The sequence below is a fragment of the Podarcis tiliguerta genome, assembly GCF_965153285.1.
Source record: "Podarcis tiliguerta genome assembly, chromosome: 12".
Classification (NCBI taxonomy): Eukaryota; Metazoa; Chordata; class Lepidosauria; order Squamata; family Lacertidae; genus Podarcis; species Podarcis tiliguerta.
In genome coordinates, this window is record NC_139545.1 from 45,861,466 (window position 1) to 45,886,884 (window position 25,419).

A 25,419-nucleotide genomic window follows, 5' to 3' on the forward strand; every position below is an offset into this window, starting at 1 on the left:
GACCCCATCCTTTGCTTACTGAATTACGTGAAAGTAAACCCTGCTGCAGTAGCAAAGGTGAGACGATCCTTGGGCAAAGTAGCTTGTAAACTGGGCCTATAGACTGTAATTCCCCAAGCAGCTGTTCCATAGAAGCTGGAGAAGCTTTCGTGAGATTACTACAAAATTAAATGTTTGGGGATGATAGTTATGGCAGCCGTGCAAAACGAGAATAAACTATACATGTACAGACAAAATAGGTGCACATTTTAATTTACAATAAAAAAACAGTGTTACAAGAACAGAAAGCCAGTGTTTCTTGTGCCAAAAGCAACAAGCCACAAGAATATCAATTTCATGCAGCTCACCTTAATGGTGAAGGAATGAACAGTATGAATAGGGGTTTGTTTTTAAAAACGCCAGAAGAAAAGACAGCATCTTATTTTTGCCTCTGTAAATGAAAGGGCTTTTGATCGGTTTGAAGCTGATTTCAACAAGGGGCTTCCCTTAACATCGTAACTGCTAATTTATTCCTGCTATCATCCCCAAGGAAAAAATGCATTTTTTACTCTGTCAGCTGACCCTCTGGGTTTTGTTTGTCATGGAGTTGAAAGGTCAATAGATACGGCATGCAATATGCTGCCCATTATTGGGGAACTACTCAGGTCTTTTGGAGTAATGATTTCTCACCCCTGAGACACACCTTTAGTCAATGGTACAAAACCAAAACAGTTTTAACACCGGACTGGTTCAGGTATCACATGAAGGCACAATTTGCATGACAACAGCAACTCACAATGAACCTTGAGTATGCAATGCTTACCCTCTCCTCTTGAATGAGCCTGTGAAGAAGAGTTTGACAGCTTTTGATTCCAGGTTAGATTAACCATAGCTTGGTGTGTTGTCCAAACTGACAAGCTGTGATGAAGGTTAACCATGGTTTATTTGAAACTAGCAAACTTCAAATAATGGATTATGAAGCTGGCTTGTTTAAACAAACCTTAAGTCAACATGAGCCATAGTTTAGGGTTCAGGCAGTGTGCTAACTATAATTAATGTCCTATTCAAGGTTGTGTTTACTTGGTCTACAGATCATAAACATATAATTTATCAGAGAACGGAAATGAAATTTCAATCTCCTTTTCATGGTTATACTGGATGAATGGGAGATTGTGGGAACCTGAGTCTTCTCTGAGGATTATTCTCATCAAGCTAAACTTTAGTTTGACATCTGAACGCAGCAACTCTTATTATAGATAAGCTTTCCATGAATCCAGTTCTGCTTTCCTGCCTACCAAAATGATGTGTTACCTCAATTAGTTCCTGCTTTTCTCTCAATTAATTACTGTTTTCGTTAGTCTGTTTTAGATCCACCGGTACTTAGGATCAAATCTCGTGATCTCAAACAACAAATGCAGACCCTTTCACAGAACAACACATTTGGGAATATGTAAGCCAATACAACAAAAAAGCACAATCCACCAACCAATCTTACAGTCCAAACCCCCCTGAAATGAGACATGCAAGTTTCAAGGCTAATGAAATCTATCCAGCACTGAAACAAGACAGCAAATATATTGAGACATAGCCAACAAATGTGTCCCGCCAATGCAAAGATTTAAGCTTGTGCAACAGAATCGCTCGTCTTCTTCTCCCGACCCTCCCCCAATCTTATCCGGAGAGTTGGAGAACCCAAGATTAGAGTTGGGACTTGCAGGGTGGAAATTTTCCACGTGCAAGCATAAACCCTTGAACTGATGGGACACGTTAATTGGATACGGCCCATTATGCCACCCTCCTTCCCTCTGGTAGCTGGATGGAACGCAACCATCATTTAGAGGACTCTACGTAGACAAAACTATGAAAAGACGCCAGCCAAATGCAATATGAAAAGGGGAAATAGATATTATGAGAAAATCTAGCAAGTTTATTTATTATTTATCAAAATATTTATATAAGGCTATGTTATAAAATTGTATCAAAGCAGCAATAAAACATAAAACCATACAAAAAAAGTATCCTGAAAAGCAGACACCAAATTGTTACATTTCAGCAAAAAAAAAAATCACATTTTTTAAAAACAATGTAGCTTATTAAACCTGAATGCAAGGTTAATGATAAATTCAAGTGTAGTCTTTCCTTAATGATGGTAATGGCTTATTATTTTTTGTTTATGTTAGTATTAATCTGTTATGACATGAAGTATGCTAGAGGGATTTGGATTTTCATCAAGGTCAACCACATTAGAAAATGAAAGACAGTAAAAAAAAAAGAAAGATTTCTGAAGTCGAACAAGACATACCCTGTAAACAAGGCCATTTACACATATCAGCAAATCAGCCCCAAACTGGCCTGCTGTTGCATTTTCTGCGCTTATTATGCAATATGCAAAATTAAAGCACTGGTTAGAAATTCAAAGACTGCAATAGCATTATTCACTAACCATCTCCCTGCTCCATCCATGTAAAACTTGAGGAAACTTTCAAATGGCCTTTCTTAAATGGTGCTTTCACGTTTTGCGAGATCTCTCGCAAATTGGTATTTTGTTCCCATCTCATTACATTGCTTCCCTCGGCCTATCTGTTTGGCCTACTTAATGCTCAGACTTGCTGAATCAGCATTCCTACAAAAATGTCCCTCCACAAGGCAGACACGCTCCTCCTCCAAAGGAAAAGCCCAGACAGTAAACAGAAAGAGCCAGGTGTATAGTGCAGTCTGTAATCTAGCAGCCGGTAAAATTCATTTTTTAAATAAATTAAGCTGGGTGGTTTTTTTTAATTTAAAAAATCCCATTCAATCTAGTGTGATGTACCCAGTAGCGATGCTCAGTTTATAACTCTCCAAAAATCCTAACTCAACTTACCTGGGAGTAAGTCCCCAAACTGAATTCAGTGGGACTTACTTCTGGTTACGACTGTGTTGCAAACCGTCAGGTTTATACACCTTTTCTGCAATTACTGCACTCAGTGGTTCACCCCCCGATATAAATCCATTAAGCATAATAGTATCATCACATCCCTGACATGCCATAACAATCACGTTATTCAGAACGGAACAATTCACTGTTATTAAGAAAACAGCCAAATCAAATAACCAACAGAGTAACACTCAGTTCCTACACCATCAGTACGCACTGCTCTGTCTTCTGCTTCATTAGCTGGTCAAATGAGTAGTAGGGTAGGTTTTGCTACCCTTGGACAGATTAATATGTTTGCTGTTCTCTGCAGAAACTACCAGCTCCTGCTGCGCAGAAACAAGGTGGGCTCTGTGTTGAAAGTTTGCACGCTTCTCTGATTTGAGGGAGCTTGTAGAGGCTCTTGGGTGATATGGGAGTCATGCTGCAAATAAGGTTATTTAAGGAGGGGGGAGTTGGAACAGCAAGAGGACAAGATGCTCATGGAGAGAAGATACAGATACCCTTGAGAGCCAGGCCTCTTGTCCCTCGTGCAGCTAAGAAGCCTTCTGAAGCCTGGGACCAACACGACAGCTGCCAATCATTGCATCTGCTTCACTGCCGTACAGCAACCATGCACCAGTAACATTATTTGTACTAGCCTTTGGGAGTTCCATTTTTAGATATTTTAATTGTTTTATTGCTTGTATGTTTGCTGCCCTGGGCTCCTTAGGGAGGAGGGGCAGGAAATAAGCTGAATTTAAAAAATCAAGTATCAGTGTTGCTAAAACGAGATGGCTGTAGATTATTACTTCAAATTTCTGCTAGTGTGAGGAAAACACCCTATCTAGGATTTTTAGACTTCTCTTAACCTAAACAGAAAAGCAGGACAAACTATTCAACATACAAAATCAATAAGCAATGCCCAAAAGGTTGCTGTAAACCCATTTGAAAGTGGAATGAGGTTTTTGCTCACCAGGGAGCCTTCACCTCCCGCATTTGGCAACCAGAGGCCACAACAAAATGACATAACATCATCACGTTGTGAGATGTTAACAGAGGTGGCATCTAAAAGCAGGAAGTGCTTGTATGTAACTGCTGTCTTTAGTAGCCATTCATAGTGCATGATATGTGGTACCCCCACTGTGCCTGCAAGCAGACATGCAGGTACCAGCAAGACGCACCCACACTGCATGAAACAATTATTCTATTCAAGCATGGTCTGATGTTGCATATGGTTTACTCCTTAGCCTTGTACGCCTCCTTCTGGCAGCTCCTACAGCCAAGCTGGTGCCAAAAGTATTGCTATTCTTTCCTTTGGACCACGTCAGCTTGGCTTCACTCCTGGAGTTTGGCTTCACCCCTGGAGGCACACTCCGTTGTCTCTGGAGTCAGACAGAGGCCAACTCGCTCACTGGTTTGCTGCTGCAAGGAGGAGCAGGCACTAGTGGAGATTGGAAGCTTCCCTTTGTTGTTTTCAGCAAACCGGTTTGCTGTTTCACCTGAACCCAGGAAACTATGGTTTGTACAAGCCAAAGTTTGCCCATGAACCAAGATCGATAAATTCAATCAAATGATGACTCGTGGATCCAGTTTGGGTAAAAGGACAAAATGTGGGTTGCCACAAAATGGGAACATGAAGCATAGTGGAGTACAGGCTACATGAACTAGGGAACAAATGAAAGTTTCTTTCACCAAGTCAAATTACCGGTATTTTTCCAGCTAGCCCATTAATGTCTACTCTTATAGGTCCTCGTACCTATGGGACCGCCTCTCCCGGTATGCCCCACGGAGAGCCTCAAGGTTCATAAATAGCAACACCCTAGTGGTCCCGGGCCCTAAGGAAGTTAGATTGGCTTCAACCAGAGCCAGGGCCTTTTCAACTCTGGCTCAGGCCTGGTTGAATGCTCTGCCTTATGAGACCAGGGCCCTGCAGGATCTGATTTCTTTCCACAGGGCCTGTAAGACAGAGTTGTTCCGCCTGGCCTTTGGCTTGGAGCCAATTTGATTCCCTCCCACCCCTCTTTCTTTTTTATTTTTCCTTTCTCCTCCTGTGATGAGGCTGCATTTTAATATTTTAATGTTTCAATATTTTAATGTATTTTAATCTTGTTTTTAAGTTGTATTCATTCAACTTGTTTTTATTATTGCTTGTTAGCCACCCTGAGCCCGGCCTTGGCTGGGGAGGGCAGGGTATAAATAAAAATTATTATTATTATTATTATTATTATTATTATTACTCTGGCTGGGGCACAGAGGGCATTTCCCTTTAACTGCTTCCTCATTGTAACTGAAGATGTCAAGGACTGAACCTGGACCTGTCGCATGCAAAGCAGATGTTCTACCATTAAGCTATGGTCCTTTCTAGAGATTTGGCATTATAGTCTGAATGCAGCCAATGACTGTAGTAGGGAGAAGAGTTGGCTGCAGTGAGAGTTCCGTATGGACATAAAAGTAGCAAATAAAATTTTTCCCACAGCTAGTCTTCACATGCAGTTATTAAGCAGGAAGAGTTATTTGGTTTTGTTTTAAAGATTGAAAACCTTTTACTATATAGGGTTGTAGTCAACTTAGTCAGAGTAGACCCATTGAAATTAATGGACCTAGGTTAGTCATGTGCATTAACTTTGGTGGGTCTATTACAAGTATAACTAGGATTGAATACCACCATTAATACACAATCTTTGTAGTAGGGATATTATCTTCCACTCGAAAACCTTTTCCATCTTCCTATCATGTGTCAGGTGCTATTAATGGCAGGAGACTGGACAAGACAGATCACAGGTCAATTTCAATTCAACACAACCGTTTCCTTTTTCAAACGCATGGTCCATGACTTGAAATAGAGAGTACAAGAGCACACAGATTCATATGAGAGAATAATATATATATTATATGGCAAAAATGTTTCTGTGCTACTCTGTTTTCATTGCTAATACCTTCTCATTGGGTCATACCATTTTTATTTTTATTTTTATTAGTAGTATTTAAATGACACTTACTTCGTAATACGGTCAATGTTAGCAATTTGCTTCTGGTTTCGGATGATTTCTATAGCCGCCCAAAGATGCTGGATAGCTTTTGTATCTGCCTGACGCCTTTTCGTTAAGCGTGCCATGACCCCTTTACTTGTTCAACTGCAGTGGAAAAATAACAATAATGAATTATAAAATAGATTACATGGTGATTCTATTGCACCTGCCACAAATAAGATTATGAGGGAAATTATGTTAACTGCAACAATCTGATTCGGATTTGATAAACTCTATCAATGCAAGCTCAAACTCTTGGCATACAATAGAGCCAAGTTCTGTACAGTCAGGGACAACTTTATTCTCCAGAGATAATGCCCAGGATATGCTTTTTTGCTACACAAACTAACTCTCCTGTCCTCAGAAATAGTCTGGCTCCATAATAAAGTTTCTGCCATGTAGCAGAGGTCAGGCACTGTATTTACAAAAATACTTGCACGCCACAATTTCATTAAAACTAACAAATTATATACACTCAAGGGGGGGATGACACACATAGAATTTTAAAACAGACCACCAGCTAACTCTTACAGCTTTGTTTTTTCTTAATTGCCTGCAGAAGTCTGGAGGCAAAGAAAAATTTTCAGCCAACTTTTAAAGCTTAATATAGGATCTCTGTTGAAAGATCGTTCCACAGGACTGGGCCAATGACACTAAAGGGCTCGGTTTCGGGTTGTAAAGGCTCCGTTTTGTGTTGATGTCAAATGAGTGTCACAAACTTGGGGGGGGGGGGCAGCCATTACACCAAGTATGAGGAGCCTTTGCACCTTAAAATGTTGCTGGACTACAACTCCCATCATCCCACATGCTGACTGGACAGATAGGAGAAGGAGTCCTACAACATCTGTAGGGCCACAGGATTTCTGCACTATATACAAATAATATTTGCATGTTGCAAAATCCAAGAAAGATAACATTAAAGGGGTAGATATCTACATTTCTTACAGCATGAAACATCCTATATCCCTTTAAATGTGTTTGTGAGAGAGGATGGGGGGAGAGGGGCTATTGGTTTGGTTTATTCTTTTTTATATATACATGTATATTGTGTTCTTATCTTGTATTTTTACGCTGTAAACCTCCCTGAGATCTACAGATGAAGGATGGCATACAAACTTAATAAATATTAATAACAATATTTAAATAATAATAATTGAAATCACTTTTCATTTCACCAAAAATGAAATTGTGGGAAAACCCTGTTTAAATTGGTGAGGTGCCAGAAGGTCAGATATAATTGCTTCATGTGCTGGGTTCAGCCTGTGAGCTGTCACATACATGGCCACTCAAATAAATTCTCTTTTATTTTGTCTAATCGATCACTTCCCCTCAATACAAGAATTTCAAGAGCGAAGTAATGAAACAAACAGGAAATATTTTGAAATAACCCTTAACATATAGAAAGTTAGTAATATCAGAGGTCACAGGCACCAGGATTTCCTAAAGTCCACCACACTTTTCCACCCTAAGAAAATGAAGTTCTACACGTTACCTGTAACCACAATATGGTCTCTTACTAATATTAAGGAGAGGATGGCGTCCCTTGAGAGGGGAATGCACTGCCGTTAGAATCTAAGGGGACCAAAGCTGTCTGTGCTTATTTTACAGTAAACCTACATGTTGTTCACCGTAACACATAACATCTTGGTCTTATCAACATTTCCTAGGCAGAAATCAGACCCCGGACAATGAATGTCTTCAACTCCTCAGGATAACCTGTTCCCTACCCTCCAACTCAGTTTGGACTTTCTTTCCAATAGGTAAAAGTAAAGGGACCCCTGACCATTAGGTCCAGTCGTGACTGACTCTGGGGTTGCGGCACTCATCTCGCTTTATTGGCTGAGGGAGACGGCATTCAACTTCCGGGTCATGTGGCCAGCATGACTAAGCCGCTTCTGGCGAACCAGAGAAGCACACGGAAACGCCGTTCACCTTCCCGCTGGAGCGGTACCTATTTATCTACTTGCACTTGACATGCCTTCAAACTGCTAGGTTGGCAGGAGCAGGGACCGAGCAACGGGAGCTCACCCCATCGTGAGGATTCAAACTGCCGACCTTCTGATCAGCAAGTCCTAGGCTCTGTGGTTTAACCCACAGCGCCACCCGCGTCCCTTCCAATAGGAGACGTCTCTCCAATAGGAGAGTAGGATTGTCTGTTTGAAATTCTGAGGAGAGACTCCACAAGCAATCTAAGGAGTTGGCAGTGCAGGAGAGACTCCCCCCCCCCCAACCCTAATGCAACTATAAACCTTCTGGAAGGATTTTACTGTAAAGTCTCTCCTGTCCATTAATATGAGCATATAAATTATTAGGAATAATAAAGTCAGTGGCAATGGAATTCCTGCTTTAAATGCAGAACTTAGCATTTAAAGCATCATCTTTTTAAAAAAAAAAAAAAAAAGTGTGCAAAATGCTTAGAGCCCAATCGTTTTCAATTAGACTTAAAAATAAATAAATCCCTCTTTATCCACACACACACCCCGCCGGCCCCATGCTGCAATTTGCCCATCCATCTAACTATAAACAAGAGCATAACAAGCAGCTGGCATTGTTTACAAAAAATTTCCAGAAGCAGCAGGCAAAAGGTACAGATAAGCCACAAATCGCCCACAGGGCCGTTACAGGCTAGAATCCCCCCTTTTAAAAAGATTAATCCTGCATTTCGATCACTACATAACTTTGTTTAACGGTGCCACTTTCAGAGTAAGAAACTGTTGATAAACGGCAGGTTATTAACATATATGCAGTTTATTCTAGACACCAATGAGTGTCCTAACTATGAAGCCCTCTGGTGTAATACTAGAATTAGAATGCTTACAGCAAAACAAGAGGTGTATTTAGAATAAAGTAAGAATTCTACTCTACAATAGGAGCACTGTTCACAGTCTATATTTATTCCAGGATCTGAATATGGCTTTTGCAGCGCACAAGATCCGAACCAGCCCAAGCTAAAGAGCACCTCTCATTCCTTGGTGTGTTCTTTGGGGTTATGAGCCCAGCGACTTGGTGGTCACCTTATGACTTAATACTTAAATTTGGAATAATAATAATAATAATAATAATAATAATAATAATAATAATTTATTATTTATACCCCGCCCATCTGGCTGGGCTTCCCCAGCCACTCTGGGCGGCTTCCAACAAAATATTAAAATACTATAATACATCAAACATTAAAAGCTTCCCTAAACTGGGCTGCCTTCAGATGTCTTCTAAAAGTCTGGTAGTTGTTGTTCTCTTTGACATCCAGTGGGAGGGAGTTCCACAGGGAGGGTGCCACTACCGAGAAGGCCCTCTGTCTGGTTCCCTGTAACTTGGCTTCTCGCAGTGAGAGAACTGCCAGAAGGCCCTCTGCACTGGACCTCAGTGTCCGGGTAGAATGGTGGGGGTGGAGACGCTACTTCAGATAATATTGCAATATAGCAATATTGCACAGCATCTAGTGTCTTACTGACATGTATACGGTCGCTGTTAGCATAATCACTCTCCTCAGTTGCCCTACCACATTTCCTTGGCATGTGATGCTGGGGTTAGAGTGTTGGACTAGGGCTGAATCGAAGTTCAAATGCACACCCGGCCATCCAACCAGTGGTGATTGGTACCCAGTGGAAATGGCAGAGCAGAAGGCAGGAGGTGGAACCAGTGGCAATGACCAGCCAACAAATTCTAGTTTAATCCCCATTCTCCTTCCTGCTGAGGTCTACCAGGGCAATATTGAGACTATGGAGGAGGAGGAAGAGCCTGACAAAGATGGCTGATTGCGGGTAGACAGAGTTTTTATACACCATATTTTTCCGTGTATAACACGACCCCTATTTTTTGGGACTCCAAATAAAGAAATCCCCCATATGCTCTATCCGTGTGTAAGACGACCCCCAATTTTAAACTTGAAAAAATAGGGGGGGAAATATAGTCTTATGCACTGAAAAATACGGTAAGCAATGACACAGAAGGCCTATCACTTAAACAACTGCTATACTCTATTTTAAGTCACCCTGTTGTTATAATCTAGCAATACTTAACATATATTTCTTTTAGCAAGCCACTCTGAGCCCCACACATACATTAAACAGAATAGAAGCATTGCCACCCAACCCCATCCCTTTCACCACTACCCCCATCACCTTTCTCCCTCTTTCCCCTTTTTCTTCCTAATGTAACACTAATGTCTCAACAAATGAAACTGATCTGTGGAAAATGTTGACTTGAAAAAAGAGACATTGCACATACTTTTGTAAACCAAGAAATCTTTAAGAATAATATATATTTTCTAAAAAAAGTAAGCCACTCTGAGAACTTGGTTATAGGGCAGCACATACTGTCTTATATAAATCACAATTAATTATGGTCTATGGGTACCACATCCAATCATATCACTTTGAAGATGTGTCTGGGTGGAAAAGTGAGTGGAGGATTTTCCCGAACTGCATCATCATCCCTTTGCCTGAGTAGATGAATTTGGAAGATAGGCAAATTCTCAACTTTATCTGGAGCAAAAGTGAAACCAACAAGAATAAAGCAACAGGACTCATCACCTCAATACCATCTTACAAATGCAGCCTAACTGGTTTATGGTTTACAGCATAATTTACACAGCTGCTGCACTGTGTCTAAGTTGTGCAAATTATGATCCAGTTTCAAAACGTGCCTGTCGTAATATTAGTGACCACAGCAGCTTTAAGGAGCTGTGCAATTAATATTCTTATTTGGGCTGGCTTTCACTGGGAGGGTTAAGAGACTGAATATTTTTTATTTTACTTTTAGTATTTTACACCACATCTGTCAAAGGCCTTGGGATGGCTCCAAAGCAAAATAAACAGAAAAAAATGTAATAAATCGGTGGGACAACATCCCATACCTCAGCTACTGATAACGAGTGAGCTGTCTATAATGCTGTATGTCTGGAAAGCCAATGTGGTGCTCTAGAGACGTTTCGAACTACAACTCCCATCATTCCTGATCACTGGCTGTGCTGGCTTGTGATGAAGGCAGTTGTAGTTCAACAACTACTGGTGGTCATTAGTCTCGCAGATGAATCCGTATAGGTGCCATTTTCTCCCCCAACATAGGCTCTCCACAGCCTGATGGGTTGAACTGAGAGCAGGGGGCCTACAATGAAAACTGAGTTGCGCAGGGTTGAGAAAACCAAAACAACTTGTTGTGTAAAAGATTTAACTCCACATTGTTGTACCTTAGCTCTGGTTTTGCTGTTGATTCTAACCGGAACTAGGTCCTGAATAGGCCTGGAGCAGACCTGCCAGTTAAACCTCCTCCCTCCAGCTAATTACTACAGGTTACACAAGCTTAAAAGGTTAGCATTCAGGGAGACGAGCCAGGGGAAAGCCTTGAGTGATGAGTGGCAGGATAAACCCCAAGTGAAATCAAACAAGAACTGGTTTGGCCAGTATAAGAAATCCTTAGGTGGGCAGAATATTAGCTTTTCCAGGAAGAATTTTTCCAGCTCAGCAGCAGGCTCCTTCTTATTGATTCACTCGTCGTCAGGTGTTTTAACAGTCTGGTTTAGCAGTTATGGACTGCAGAGTTAAGGCCTGGGAGACCAGCATTCAAATCTCCACTCAGCCATAAAGTTCACTGGGTGACCTTGGGCCATTCACAGCCTCCTGAGTGCAACCTCCCTCACAGGGTTGCTATGAGGATAAAAATGAGGAGGAGGGAACTATTTAAGCCACCTTGAAGCACTTGGAGGAAAGGTGGGGTATAAATGCAATAATAAATAAATAAAAATTTATTTGCCCTGACACTTGTGACATTTGATAGATTTATAGTGCTCGAAGGGAAATGCTATGTAAGAAGACCTCTGCGGTTTTTTTTGGGGGGGAGCCCCAACATTTCCCCCCAAAAGTCAAAAATCTGTGAGTGTGCACATGCCAGATCCCTGTGCATACCCCTATCTTTATTTTCTCTTCAACTCCCTCTGCAAGACCACCTTTTAAACTCAAGGGAACTTTAAAACTGGTTTGTGGTTTGTTGCTGGTTACTTCAAAAAAAAAGGAAATAGACAGAAAACCACAGCGGTGTGCAAATTATGTCTTAAAGCACGCACTATTCACCTCACTGGATGAGGACCTTAATATGTGCATAAATATGCAACTAAATTAATCTTAATAATTCAAGATTATGGCCACAGTAAACATGTGGCAGTTAACAAGACATTTTATTTGTTTTTTTTAAAAAAAAACATGGCAGCCTCAAAGCCAATTCTTTCTTGAGTTGTTCGCTAAAGTAGTTTTCTTCAACAAATCTTATCAATTTTCTTAATACAAGGTCGAGACAATCCTTTCACTTTCCCAAAACAAAGCACAGCTGCCTGAACACGTTCTAATGTTTTGTTTGCACTCCAACAAGAAACGCAAAACATGGCACACACATCCTTTTGATCTTTTTCAATCCCCTCCGTCAAAAAGTCTGTCCTTGCGTCTTTCAAAGAGAAGTTGGTTTAAATTTTGGGAGTCAGGTGCAGAAATAGCCACGCTTCGCTATCTCTCGGTCTCACAGCCTGTACACATTTGAAGGCCAGAGGAACGGCAAAGAGGGGAGGAAAGGTGACACACATTTTTCTTTGTGTTCTGTACTTTTCCTGACTTGACATGAAATACTGCGTGACTGACAGGTATCCTCATCCCAAAAGACAATTAATTTCTCCCTTGAAGATATCAGTTCATTTTGATACATTAAAAAGAAGAACATTTGTCCACTGCCAGCCATTGAGACCGAGGTATATCTGAATCCAAATCCAGAATAGCAGCAGAAAATGCTACCTGGCGTCCCTCACATGGGAGAATGAGCAGTAAAATTTCAGTCCAAACTACAGAGTGAGGATTGGTGCTGCTTTCAGGAGGAAACACAGTGTCAGCTGAAGCAGAAGTCGTCTCAGTGACCAAAGGCTATTTACTAGTCTACAGAGCCATCTTTCAAGCATAATCACAGTCCAAAACACTAGTAATTAAAAGGTAGGTATCCTGCTCATGTCCCATGCTGGGGTGACTGAGAACAATGGCTGCCCTTTGGATCTCATCATAGTTGTAGCAAGTTTATCCATACAGAAACTTGCTACAACTATGATAAGATGCAAAGGGCAGCCATTGTTCTCAATGGCTGCCCTTTGCATTTAACCTTTAACCTATTCAAGAGTATAGTGGTACCTTGGGTTAAGTACTTAATTCGTTCCAGAGGTCCATTCTTAACCTGAAACTGTTCTTAACCTGAAGCACCACTTTAGTTAATGGGGCCTCCTGCTGCCGTTGCACCACCGGAGCACAATTTCTGGTCTCATCCTGAAGCAAAATTCTTAACCCGAGGTATTATTTCTGGGTTAGCAGAGTCTGTAACCTGAAGTGTATGTAACCTGAGGTACCACTGCACCCCTTTGGATTTTATTGTGGGTCTTCTCTTCACCAGAAAAACCTGCTTCTCATACAGAATTCAAAACAAGAGTCCCAGGTCTCATCAAAATTTACGTTGCTAAAGTAATTCTCATAAATGGAGGAAGGCTTCTATGCTGCAAATTCTGACATACCAAAAGGAACCGCTCACGAGCAAAACAAATTGTAGGACACAACTCTTCTTTCAAGCTCCTATGTCTGTAGTATCATGGAATTCAAACAGTTCAATTATTTAGCATTTGCAAACACAAGGTTTCTCCTTGTGAAAAATAACTTTCGCTATGGGTTTATCTCATGTCTTCAGCCAGCTGAAATCTTTCTTAGGCTACGCACAGTACAAGCCTCTGAATATAACCGTAGTGTTTTGTGTGTTTTTTTGTTTGCTCTGCATGCTCATTAGAACAGCAAAACAACCGTAGCTGTTAAAGACAAATTCTTTCTTCCAAGGACAAGCATTCCACAACTCCTTAAGGGCGACTAAGCCCGTAGCAAGTTTCAAATTTCAATCATTTTCATAAAGTCCACTGGGAATGTTATGGTGCTCACTACACAAAAGGAGTTTTCTCAGGCTTCGTGGGGGGAGAACAAACAAAATGGCTGACTATATGGAGAAATTAAAATGGCTGGATTATTTCAACAGATAAAAGGTCAGCTACAAAGGAAAATGGCAGTCCCATTTACAGTGCTACCTCAGCTTACACACGCTTCAGGTTACAGACTCCGCTAACCCAGAAATAGTGCTTCAGGTTAAGAACTTTGCTTCAGGATAAGAACAGAAATCAAGCTCCGGCGGCGCGGCAGCAGCAGGAGGCCCCATTAGCTAAAGTGGTCTTCAAGTTAAGAACAGTTTCAGGTAAGAACGGACCTCTGGAACGAATTAAGTACTTAACCTGAGGTACCACTGTATAAGAAACTGCATCTCTTTCTGCTGGAAGGCCACTAAATGGACAGGTTTTTTTCAAGAGAAGGAGGCCCAAAATGAAAGAAGCTGAAGCCAAGCTTTCTTCATGGTCCAACTGGAATAGGGCTGGGAAGAAACTGTTTTGTTGGACTTGCTGTTTGCTGCCCTGGGCTACTCCGAGAGGAAGGGTGGGATAGAAATTAAATAAATAAAAACAGTGTACGTCCCAAGTTCAATCCTAAGCAATCCCCGATTGAAGGATGTCAAGCAGCCCTTCTAGGAAAGAAGTTAGAATATGAACCCTGGTGTGCTTCCCAACACTATCAAGTCAGTACAGTGGTACCTCGGGTTACATACGCTTCAGGTTACATACGCTTCAGGTTACAGACTCTGCTAACCCAGAAATAGTGCTTCAGGTTAAGAACTTTGCTTCAGGATGAGAACAGAAATCGTGCTCCGCTGGTGCGACGGCAGCAGGAGGCCCCATTAGCTAAAGTGGTGCTTCAGGTTAAGAACAGTTTCAGGTTAAGAACGGACCTCTGGAACGAATTATGGTAAGTACTTAACCCGAGGTACCACTGTACCAGGATAAGCAATAGTTAGCAAGTACTTTAGTCTGAACCAGTATAACATATGTTCCTTCTACACTCATATTCTTGTCCTATCAGCATAGCTCTCTGTCAAGATGACTCCATGGTAACACTGCATAAAAAATTAGACACACACACTTCAGCAGCTCTTATCATACAGTAATTGACCAGCCCCCAGACCCCTTGCACAGTGAACTTGAGGAAGGGGCACAGAATGGGTCGAAGCCCGAACCCTGCAAAAAAGGATTCACTACTGATTTTTTGAGTATTTTGAGTTGTTCCTATGGGTACAACTATTGTGTTTACAGTATCAGTGGTTGCTAGAAGATGGCGTTTATTGCTTGCTTAGGGAAGAACAGCAGAAAGATTGCTTTCGGGGGGGGGGGGCATGAGGAGTTTTTCCAAAGCCCAAAGGTCCTACCCACCCACCCTTCTCATTATCTGTGTGAGATGGCTTCATGCAGGAGGACATCTTCCCAGTGGAAGTGAGAAGAAAAACAAATCACTGCTGAACGGATGCAATTCTTCTGCTCCACACTGGGGAAGAGAAAATATAAATCTGCCATAAACTATCGGAATTAGGAGCCTCAGGTGTTTGTAGATTATTCCTCCCTTCTCACATTAGTGTAATTTCTTTCTTTTTCTCAATCAGCTGACATAAACACAGATGAAAAAGATCCTGGACTGAGGGCTCCCACACCATCTTTTTCATAGCTGATTTTTCACTTGCATCATAGATATGCTTGTTATGTGAGATACACACACACACACACACACACACACGGCTGTCAACCAATTAAAGAATTTTAATTGATCACATTCTCTAGTGAATTTCCCCCCTTTTAGTTTAGAACTCTTATTTCTTTAAATCAGACCTATGTTTGTGTTAGAATATTGCTTTATGTGTGACCAGAACTGCAAGTGTAAAGTGCTGTGGTTTATTGCTAAAATTACATTTATTTTCAAAAACAAAATCCTTCTTTTTCTATAGTCTCCATGTGGGCATACCTTTATAGTTTGGGGAGGGTTCAGATACACACATGCTGGGCAGAGCTCTGTTTGGCTCCAGCTAAATATCCTTCATGGGGGAACATGTTTTCGGGATCATATGAGAAGCAGTTTTGAAAAGGGTCCCCAGTTAGACATGCCTTATCAGCCCCCCGTGTTAACAATACTTATCTTTAAATCTCCCTGTTACTGTGAACACTAGAATCAAAACACCATCAAAAAATAAAACTCACGTACCCTTAGCTTTCAACCCCACCAATTAAGTTTGCCATCGGTAATGAAAATTAATTGCCTCAATTAATCAGCTGAAGTTTGAATTAATTAACAGTGCAATATTCTGCCTTCCTACTCAGAAGTAAACCCCAGTGAGTTTAAAGGGCCTTACCCCCAGGTAAGCACACATGGCACTGCAGCTCAGTCTACTGATTAAACTGATCAAAGTTTTCAAGTTTAAATAAAAGATCAGTAATTACATCAGCAGTCACTGCCTCCTCTGGCAATTATCTCAAGAGTTTTCCTCCACTGTTTTTGTTGTGGTCTCTCAGACCACTTGTGGCCTATAGATCAGAGTTTCTAAATCACTGAGTTAAACAATTCGAGCAATTCATAAAAGTTAAGAGGAAGTTGGCATGGTGAGCACCACAGCAATATCCTTCTTGAGGGGAAACAGATGGAGTATTCCAATACTCTGAGCGTATCTGTGTGATTCTTTGTGAGGCCGTGCAATGGGTTGTGGTTGCAGTAGGTGTAAGCCTACAGTAGGTTGAAATACCTGATAACCTTTTAACTCTAACTTACTCAATATAATCCATGGAAAGCTAACCAGCATACCCTGATTTTGTAATCACAATCTTCACGATTAAGCATCCAATGGGCTCACCCTTTTGCCATTCTTCAAAGACCTTGGCGGCAAGTACATAGGGCAATGAAGGCCTCGCTCCATTGTCAATAGTTCCCTGATTGTGTTTATTTTCTTAATCTGTGTAGAGAAGACTATAGCCACAAGTCTTGATACCAGTGTCGGACCATAAATGTCTTATGTCAACAAAATACCATATTTTTCCGTCTATAAGAAGCTCCCCATTTTGGGGGGCTCCGGTTTAAGAAAATGGGGAGGAGATGTATTCGTGTATAAGACACCCCCAAATTTTGACATTATTTTCTAGGGGGGGAAACCTAGTCTTATACACGGAAAAATATGGTATTCTATAAGGTGTACCAACCACTTAAAGAGAGAGAACTCACTCAGGAAGTGATGAGTGGAAGAAAAAAGGAACAGGGTGTTAGCAGCTACGCAAGACAAATGATTGTGCAGTTTCTTTAAAGCTGTGTTAGTGCTTAAAGAAACTAAAGGAATGCAAGTAGTTATGAACGAGCAACAATATAAACTCCTGCAAAGTCCCCCGAGCTTTACAAGATACAAGTCTCATACTCCTACCTGACCTTTCCAACATTATGAAGATGTGTATACACTATTCAGCCATAATGTGGCTGCTTCGGTTTATTTACTTTTTAAAAACGAAAGCAAATAAATGTAGCGCTGGAAGTGATCCTAACCCAAACCCTTTAACCTTCTGAAATCTCAGTCTTCTCTTTTCCTTCTTGTATGTTTCACTGGACATAAAGCTGCTATCCGTGCTCTTAACGCTGTTACACTTTGAGCATGTTAAGTTGCAATCTCGGTTTCCTTACTTGCCTCTTTCGCAGGAATGCACTTCTACAGATCCTGGACAATTCAACAGATTCAGTGGGAAGACTATAAGATGCTGTAGTGCAGCCCAATTATAGTGCAGTGGGATATCAAACCCAAGAGCTTGGATTTGATATCCCGCTTTATCACTACCCAAAGGAGTCTCAAAGCGGCTAACATTCTCCTTTCCCTTCCTCCCCCACAACAAACACTCTGTGAGGTGAGTGGGGCTGAGAGACTTCAAATAAGTGTGACTAGCCCAAGGTCTCCCAGCAGCTGCATGTGGAGGAGCGGGAAAATGAACCCGGTTCACCAGATTACGAGTCTACCGCTCTTAATCACTACACCACACTGGCTTTCCTGCAGCCAGAAAAGTTGGGGGTAAGGAACAAAAACTTGCTACATCTCTAAAGATGCAAATCTGATTTGCTTTTGCCATACTCAATCCTGAAAAGATGGTTTACTTTCTCTAACCAAGAAGATGACATACAAGTTATTTACAGGCTCACCTACTAGTTGGGTGTGGAGCTTCAGGCCTGGGGAACAAATGCAGCTCTCCAGCCTCTGGGACTCTCCCCAGGCCCCACACCTTCTCAATAGGCTACACCTCCCCTTGAGTGCTTCTTTTCCTGCTTGGATCATGTAATTCAATCATAGTTGGAAGGGGCCACAAGGGTCATCTAGTCCAACCCCCTTGCAATGCAGGAATCTTTCACCCAACGCAGGACTTGAACCCATGACCCTGATATTAAGAGTCTCAAGCTCTACCGTGTGATCATGCTTCTTGCTTGTCTGGAAGGAGGATGGGAGGGATGCGTGGTGTGTGAACTTCACATAATTTTTTGACTTTGGAGCTGCTACAGCAAAAATACATGCTTCTGTAAGCATCTTGAAGAACTATGTACCATTTAAAGGCTGCAAGCAACCGAGCCTCTCCACCCCCATCATTCTACCCGGACACTGAGGTCCAGCGCTGAGGGCCTTCTGGTGGTTCCCTCACTGCGAGAAGCCAAGTTACAGGGAAGCGGGCAGAGGGCCTTCTCGGTAGTGGCACCCGCCCTGTGGAACACCCTCCCACCAGATGTCAAACAGAACAACAAGTACCAGACTTAGAAGACATCTGAAAGCAGCCCTGTTTAGGGAAGCTTTTAATGTTTGATGCATTACTGTATTTTAATATTTTGTTGGAAGCTGCCCAGAGTGGCTGGGGAAGCCCAGCCAGATGGGCGGGGTATAAATAATAAATAATGATGTTGTTGTTGATGATGATGATAAATAATAAATTTTGTTGTTGTTATTATATAGTACAGTAAAAATTTGACTTTGTCTTTCCAAACATCCAATGTCCTTTTAAAATGTGTTGGGGAGGGGGGATTATTGGGTTGTTTTTGGTTTTTATTGTGAATTTAGTTTTTTTTTATGGTGATTTCATGTTGTAACCACCCTGAGACCTGCGGGTATAGGGCAGTATACAAATTTAATAATAGAGGTTCCTGAATTGCAGTGGGTTGGACTAGATGAATCTTGGGGTCCCTTCCCAACCCAACAATTCTATGGAAAGACTATGTTGGGAGATGACGAAGCCTTTCAAGTAAGATTTGCAGGATCAAAGCTGCACAATCCAACCGTACTCAAGTGTTTCGTTCTATTGCTGCAACTCACTGGTGGGCGTCACTAAAACTGCATGGGTGTGTTTGTGTCTTTTTGTAAATAATGGCAGAGCAGCGGCTGGAGTAAGTACATTTGCTGCTGAATGGATTTGTTTTCTTGGAAATTTAAAGCATGGTACTGAAGGACAGGAAAATACCACTCAGAGAATATAAGACACAACTTCCTGATAACACACAATACAGCAGAGGGCTTAGAAGAACTATTCCCCCAGCCGAATCACCAGCTAACATTGCTTTTATGTATTTCAACACAATGGCAATGTTATACTGGAAGCTAAGCGGCTCTGGCCTTTGGAAACTATCATTTAAAGGTATGATTTACACATAAAGCCGAGGGCTGCCTGTTTTATAAATCTGCAAGAGCAGCTAAATCGGGAGTTTCTAGGTTCTATGGGAAATCTCCACTGCACGACCAACAATGCAATCTGTTAAAAAAAAAAAAAAGGTAGGGAAGAAGAAGAGTTTGGATTTGATATCCCGCTTTATCACTACACAAAGGAGTCTCAAGGGATGCAGGTAGTGCTGTGGTCTAAACCACTGAGCCTAGGGCTTGCCGATCGGAAGGTTGGTGGTTCAAATCCCCGCAACAGGGTGAGCTCCCGTTGCTCGGTCCCTGCTCCTGCCAACCTAGCAGTTCGAAAGCACATCAAAGTGCAAGTAGATAAATAGGTACCACTCTGGTGGGAAGGTAAACGGCGTTTCCGTGCGCTGCTTTGGTTTCATCAGAAGCGGCTTAGTCATGCTGACCACATGACCCGGAAAAACTGTCTGTGGACAAACACCGGTTCCCTCGGCCAGTAAAGCGAGATGAGCACCGCAACCCCAGAGTCATTCGCGACTGGACTTAACTGTCAGGGGTCCTTTACCTTTACCTTTAAGGAGTCTCAAAGCAGCTAACATTCTCCTTTCCCTTCCTCCCCCACAACAAACACTCTGTGAGGTGAGTGGGGCTGAGAGACTACAAAGAAGTGTGACTAGCCCAAGGTCACCCAGCAGCTGCATGTGGAGGAGCGGAGACGCGAACCCCAGATTATGAATCTACTGCTCTTAACCACTACACCACACTGGGAAAAGAAAGCCATGACCACACGGATTTTATTTACCAAGATGTGATTATTATTTTTTTTAGTGCTGCACAATCATAGCTGGAAGTGGAAGAGGGATGTCAAGAATATCCATTATGGTTTCACCATTACGTTCTGGCTGTTGTCCTACCAACACTGGGGAAAGATGCATCTGCATAGTACCTTCCGTGCATGGCTTCCAAACTGTATAGTGGGCTGCTATCTACCCCACATTTGTTGCATGCATGACATACCCTGCATCAAAGCAGCGTCTTGACTGAACTTCGTACTGTCCCCTTACAAATGGACCGGTAAGACTACTCTGTATGAGAATAGAATAGAATACCGTAATTTTTGCTCTATAAGACGCACCAGACCACAAGACGCACCTAGTTTTTGGAGGAGGAAAACAAGAAAAAAAAAATTATGAATCTGAGAAGCCAGAACAGCAAGAGGGATCTCTGTGCAGTGAAAGCAGCAATCCCTCTTGCTGTTCTGGCTTCTGGGATAGCTCCGCAGCCTGCATTCACTCCATAAGACGCACACACATTTCCCCTTACTTTTTAGGAGGGAAAAAGTGAGTCTTATAGAGCAAAAAATACGGTACATGTTTATAGTACGGGTTAAATATAAAACCCCTGCACACAGAAAATCTGATGTTAGAAGAAGAGGAGTTTGGACTTGATAACCCGCCTTTCACTCCTCTTAAGGCAGGCATAGGCAAACTCCGACCCTCCAGATGTTTGGGACTACAATTCCCATCATCCCTAGCTAACAGGACCAGTGGTCAGGGATGCCTGCCTTAAGGAGTCTCAAAGCAGCTAGCAGTCTCCTTGGAGTCCATAGTAGAGTTTTCACATTCCTGTTCTACACATTCCAGTCAGGATTAAATAATTCCAACCATCGTTCACAACTTTCATCATTTTCACCTATGCATGTTTTTAAAAAATGTTTTCAAGTAAAAATACTTATATTAAAGAGAACAATTCAGATGATTCAACACAGTAATTATAATGCTCATTCCCCAAAAAGTGGTCCTTTTCTTCACATTTGTCATACTGCTGTCATGTTCAGCAAATTTTATTACTAGAGATATATCCAAAATTCTAGCATCCCAAACATGAATTGTCTTTTACAGCATATGAAACATTCTGGGGGCCTTTTTTTGCCACTGCTAATGAACATAAAATAAATTCTAAAGCTGATGCACGGGTGCCTTTTGAATCAGCTCTTCGCACTGAATAACCTGAAAATACAGACAAGCATGTCCAAATTACAAGCAAATTCTTAACTTTATTGTGTTTCTCCATTGTTTTCAATTATAATTTAAATTAGAAGGCAAACAATAAACTGAGCTTTCCATTTAAGAAACAGCAGTAACTAAAACAGCTCACAGCTTCAAACTGGAAACATTTATTCATCTGCTGTTAATATCTGGCCAACAGCCAACATGAAACTGCTTGCATCTGCATTGTGCAACGTTTTATTGGCACTTTATGGTAGAATATCTACTATAAAACAAGTTTAGGGCAACAGGAGACATTTTTACAATGAAAACAATAATTCTCTTATCCACAAATTCACGTTGTTCACGGACTAACTCCTTGCTGTTTAGAAAACTACTGCAATGGTCATCAGCTCATCTTCCTATTTCTTTTTAGACAGCTCTATTTGGTGTGAATTATGAAGAACTTACCAAGATGACACAGAAGGCAGTTCAACAGCAAGGGAAGAACGCAAGATGGGCAAAAAGAAGAGAGATGAGTGGGGAACACTTAGAAATCAAATGTCTACGCTTAGCCTTGAAAAGGCCTGCCCTCTTTTTGCTTGTAAGGATTCGATCAAGTTGACCTTGCATTGCAAGTCATAGCTACCACAAAATGGAATGAGCTGAACTCCTAGGGAACACCTTGCACTGCCAAACGGAGGCTATAGCTGATGCCCAAACTTAGAACACAAGCTGTATCTTTAATAGCGATAAACGTCTCTGTCAATTTTGGTTTTCTCAGCTAGACACTCTTACCTGGAAGTAAGCCCCATTGAACTCAGTAAGACCTACTACTGAATGTTTGGACTCACAGCTGTCCATGGAGGCACAGGTTAATTCTGTGTCCAGGGCAGCTGTCTACCAGCTCCACCTGGTACGCAGGCTAAGACCCTACCTGCCCGCAGACTGTCTTGTCAGAGTGGTGCATGCTCTAGTAATCTCCCGCTTGGACTACTGCAACATGCTCTACGTGGGGCTACCTTTGAAGGTGACCCGGAAACTGCAATTAATCCAGAATGCGGCAGCTAGACTGGTGACTGGGAGTGGCCGCCGGGACCACATAACACCGGTTCTGAGAGATCTGCATTGGTTCCCAGTATGTTTCCGAGCACAATTCAAAGTGTTGGTGCTGACCTTTAAAGCCCTAAACGGCCTCAATCCTGTATACCTGAAGGAACGTCTCCACCCCCATCGTTCCGCCCGGACACTGAGATCCAGCACTGAGGGCCTTCTGGCAGTTCCCTCATTGCGAGAAGTAAGGTTACACGGAACCAGACAGAGGGCCTTCTCGGTAGTGGCGCCTGCCCTGTGGAACGCCCTCTCAGCAGATGTCAAGGCAATAAATAACTATTTTACTTTTAAAAGACAACTGAAGGCAGCCCTGTTTAAGGACGTTTTTAATGTCTGATGCTGTACTGTTTTTAATATTCAGTTGGAAGCCGCCCAGAGTGGCTGGGGAAACCCAGCCAGATGGGCGGGGTATTAATAATTTATTATATTATATTATATTAATATAATATAATATATTATTATATTATATTATATTATATTATATTATATTATATTATATTATATTATATTATATTATATTATATGATTAAACTCTCAAGTAAGAGCATCATGCTTCACAGGATCTGGAAAATAAGCACCTTTCCCCCCAGAGCATCTGGCAACATACATCCAGTAATATCACATATTATTTGTAGAACCTCAGCTTGATACTTTTAGCTTTTCAGGCAATAGTTCTTGGTAGTTTACCTCTTTCAGCTGGTACTGGACCCTATACAAATAATTTTCTCCAAAAGAGAGGTACAAATTCCATCTCAATATTATGTGAAAGACAAAGAAAAAAAAAAACTTTCCGTTTTCCATTTATACTGCCCGATATGCTCCTTCACATTGCCAAGTTCTTTATCTTGCTGCTTCACATAATGAATCTCTTTATTGTGGCAGAAGTTTTCCCGGCCACAGCCAATTTCATCAGATGAAATGGACTGTGGTCGACAAAAGCTTATGCCATAATAAATATGCCAGGGTTGCATCCAATGATGGTCACATTCAGAGCAGATCCATTGAAATTAATGGGCATGGCTAACTAAGGCCCACTAGAATTTAATTGGATACATCCTATAACCCTTAAGTTTTTAAGGTGTCACAAGACGAGATTAAATACTGGCTTATTATTCTGTTCTGACACATAATCTCCATTATAATTCCAGGCAACAATCGAGTGACGCGCAACTGAACACATCACAGAGACCTGGAAGTGGCCAGAAAAGGGAGCCTAACTGGGTGGGGTTGTAACAGAGTGTAAGGGTCTTATACACACTCCGCCCGGGGTAAGGAATGTAACCCCCTATACTAATCAGCCATTGCCTTTACTGAAAAATTCTGAAGTAAACCTCCAATCCTGTAATATTTTGATAGCCTAAAATTCTCATTCTGCCACTAATCTGTCTAATTAGCACTGACTTTAGCCATCTTACACAAAAATATTCACAAGCAGTAAAGGACTGATGAACACAGTTCCGTTTAACACAGAGAATCCTGAGGAGTGACGTAGGGTATATACAGATTACTTTATACCAGCTAGATATTCAAAGACATCTGTCATGCAGAATTCAGTAAGCCAGGAGGGCGGGGAAAGGGATTAAAAAGATCAATAAATCAAAATGGTAAGGACCCAACAATCTATTTTATCTACGTAAGAGAATATGCATATTTTTTTCGCTTCCTTGCTCCATGGCTTCCCGCTTTGGCTTCAAAGGCTTTTAAAGCATTCCTAAGCTGCAAAGACCCCCTTGACAACTTGTTGGGGGAGTAAGAGAAAATAGGAAGTATTACTCCAGCTTGGATGGGAAAAGTCCCACGACACCAGGCATAGGCAAACCTGGCCCTCCAGCTGTTTTGGGACTACAACTCCCATCATCCCTTGCTAACAGGACCAGTTGTCAGGGATGATGGGAATTGTAGTCTCAAAACAGCTGGAGGGCTGAGTTTGCCTATGCCTGCACTACACAGACGAGTGTATTTCTCCGGATCGCAGCTGGGGGAGAAGAGAAGTTAAACAAAATTTTAGCCCCACAAAAGAATCTATTTTTGTGTTGAAATTAGTATGTGAAAATGATAAAGGGCAAGGCCAATACATCAGAGTTGATTGGCAACACCTCCACTACTGCGATCAAATCAGGACTCTTGAAGTTCCAACTGCATTTCGAGCAATTTCATTCTGTATGCTGGCAGGATGTAAAAGGACAGTATACAGAAGATAGAATCCAGGGCAAGACTATGCATGAATCTCCATAAATCCAACAGGAAATGAACTTTGGTATGTGGCCTCATTAGAAGCAATATGTGGTTTCCCCCCCTATAAATGTCATCTAAAGCTGCCAGTCCATCAGGCTGTAGGAGAGGGAGAGGCAGAGATGAGACCAGAGGGCCTCTCTGCCAATTTTGGGCCCTCCTCTCTCGGAGGGCAGGGACTGACTTATCCCTGGCATTTATAACATTTGTTTTAGTAAAGGTAAAGGGACCCCTGACCATTAGGTCAAGTCGTGGCCGGCTCTGGGGTTTCAGCACTCATCTTGCTTTATTTGCCGAGGGAGCCAGCGTACAGCTTCCGGGTCATGTGACCAGCATGATTAAGCTGCTTCTGACGAACCAGAGCAGCGCATGGAAATGCCGCTTACCTTCCCACCAGAGCGGTACCTATTGATCTACTTGCACTTTGACGTGCTTTCGAACTGCTAGGTTGGCAGGAGCTGGGACCGAACAACGGGAGCTCACCCCGTCTCAGGGATTCGAACCAACGACCTTCTGATCGGCAAGCCCAAGGCTCAGTGGTTTAACCCACAGTGCCACCCGCGTTTGTCTTTGGCTATATCAAAGCTCATTGCCTTCATAACAGAATTTGAATTTAATT

General features: G+C 41.9%; 1 protein-coding gene across 28 annotated transcripts in view; it reads right to left on the reverse strand.

Moving 5' to 3' along the window:
• The window catches only part of ZMYND11 (zinc finger MYND-type containing 11), a 101,333-nt gene that overhangs the window by 46,067 nt on the left and 29,847 nt on the right, over nucleotides 1-25,419 (reverse strand). For 24 of the 28 annotated variants that reach the window (XM_083406406.1, XM_083406393.1, XM_083406404.1 and 21 more), the window contains one exon: nucleotides 5,875-6,009. The exons of the other annotated variants lie outside the window; for them this stretch is intronic. In XM_083406406.1, the coding sequence (XP_083262532.1) occupies nucleotides 5,875-5,990 (116 nt within the window). In that variant the 5' untranslated portion in view covers nucleotides 5,991-6,009. The remainder of the gene's footprint in view (nucleotides 1-5,874; nucleotides 6,010-25,419) is intronic. 28 annotated transcript variants of the gene reach the window in all.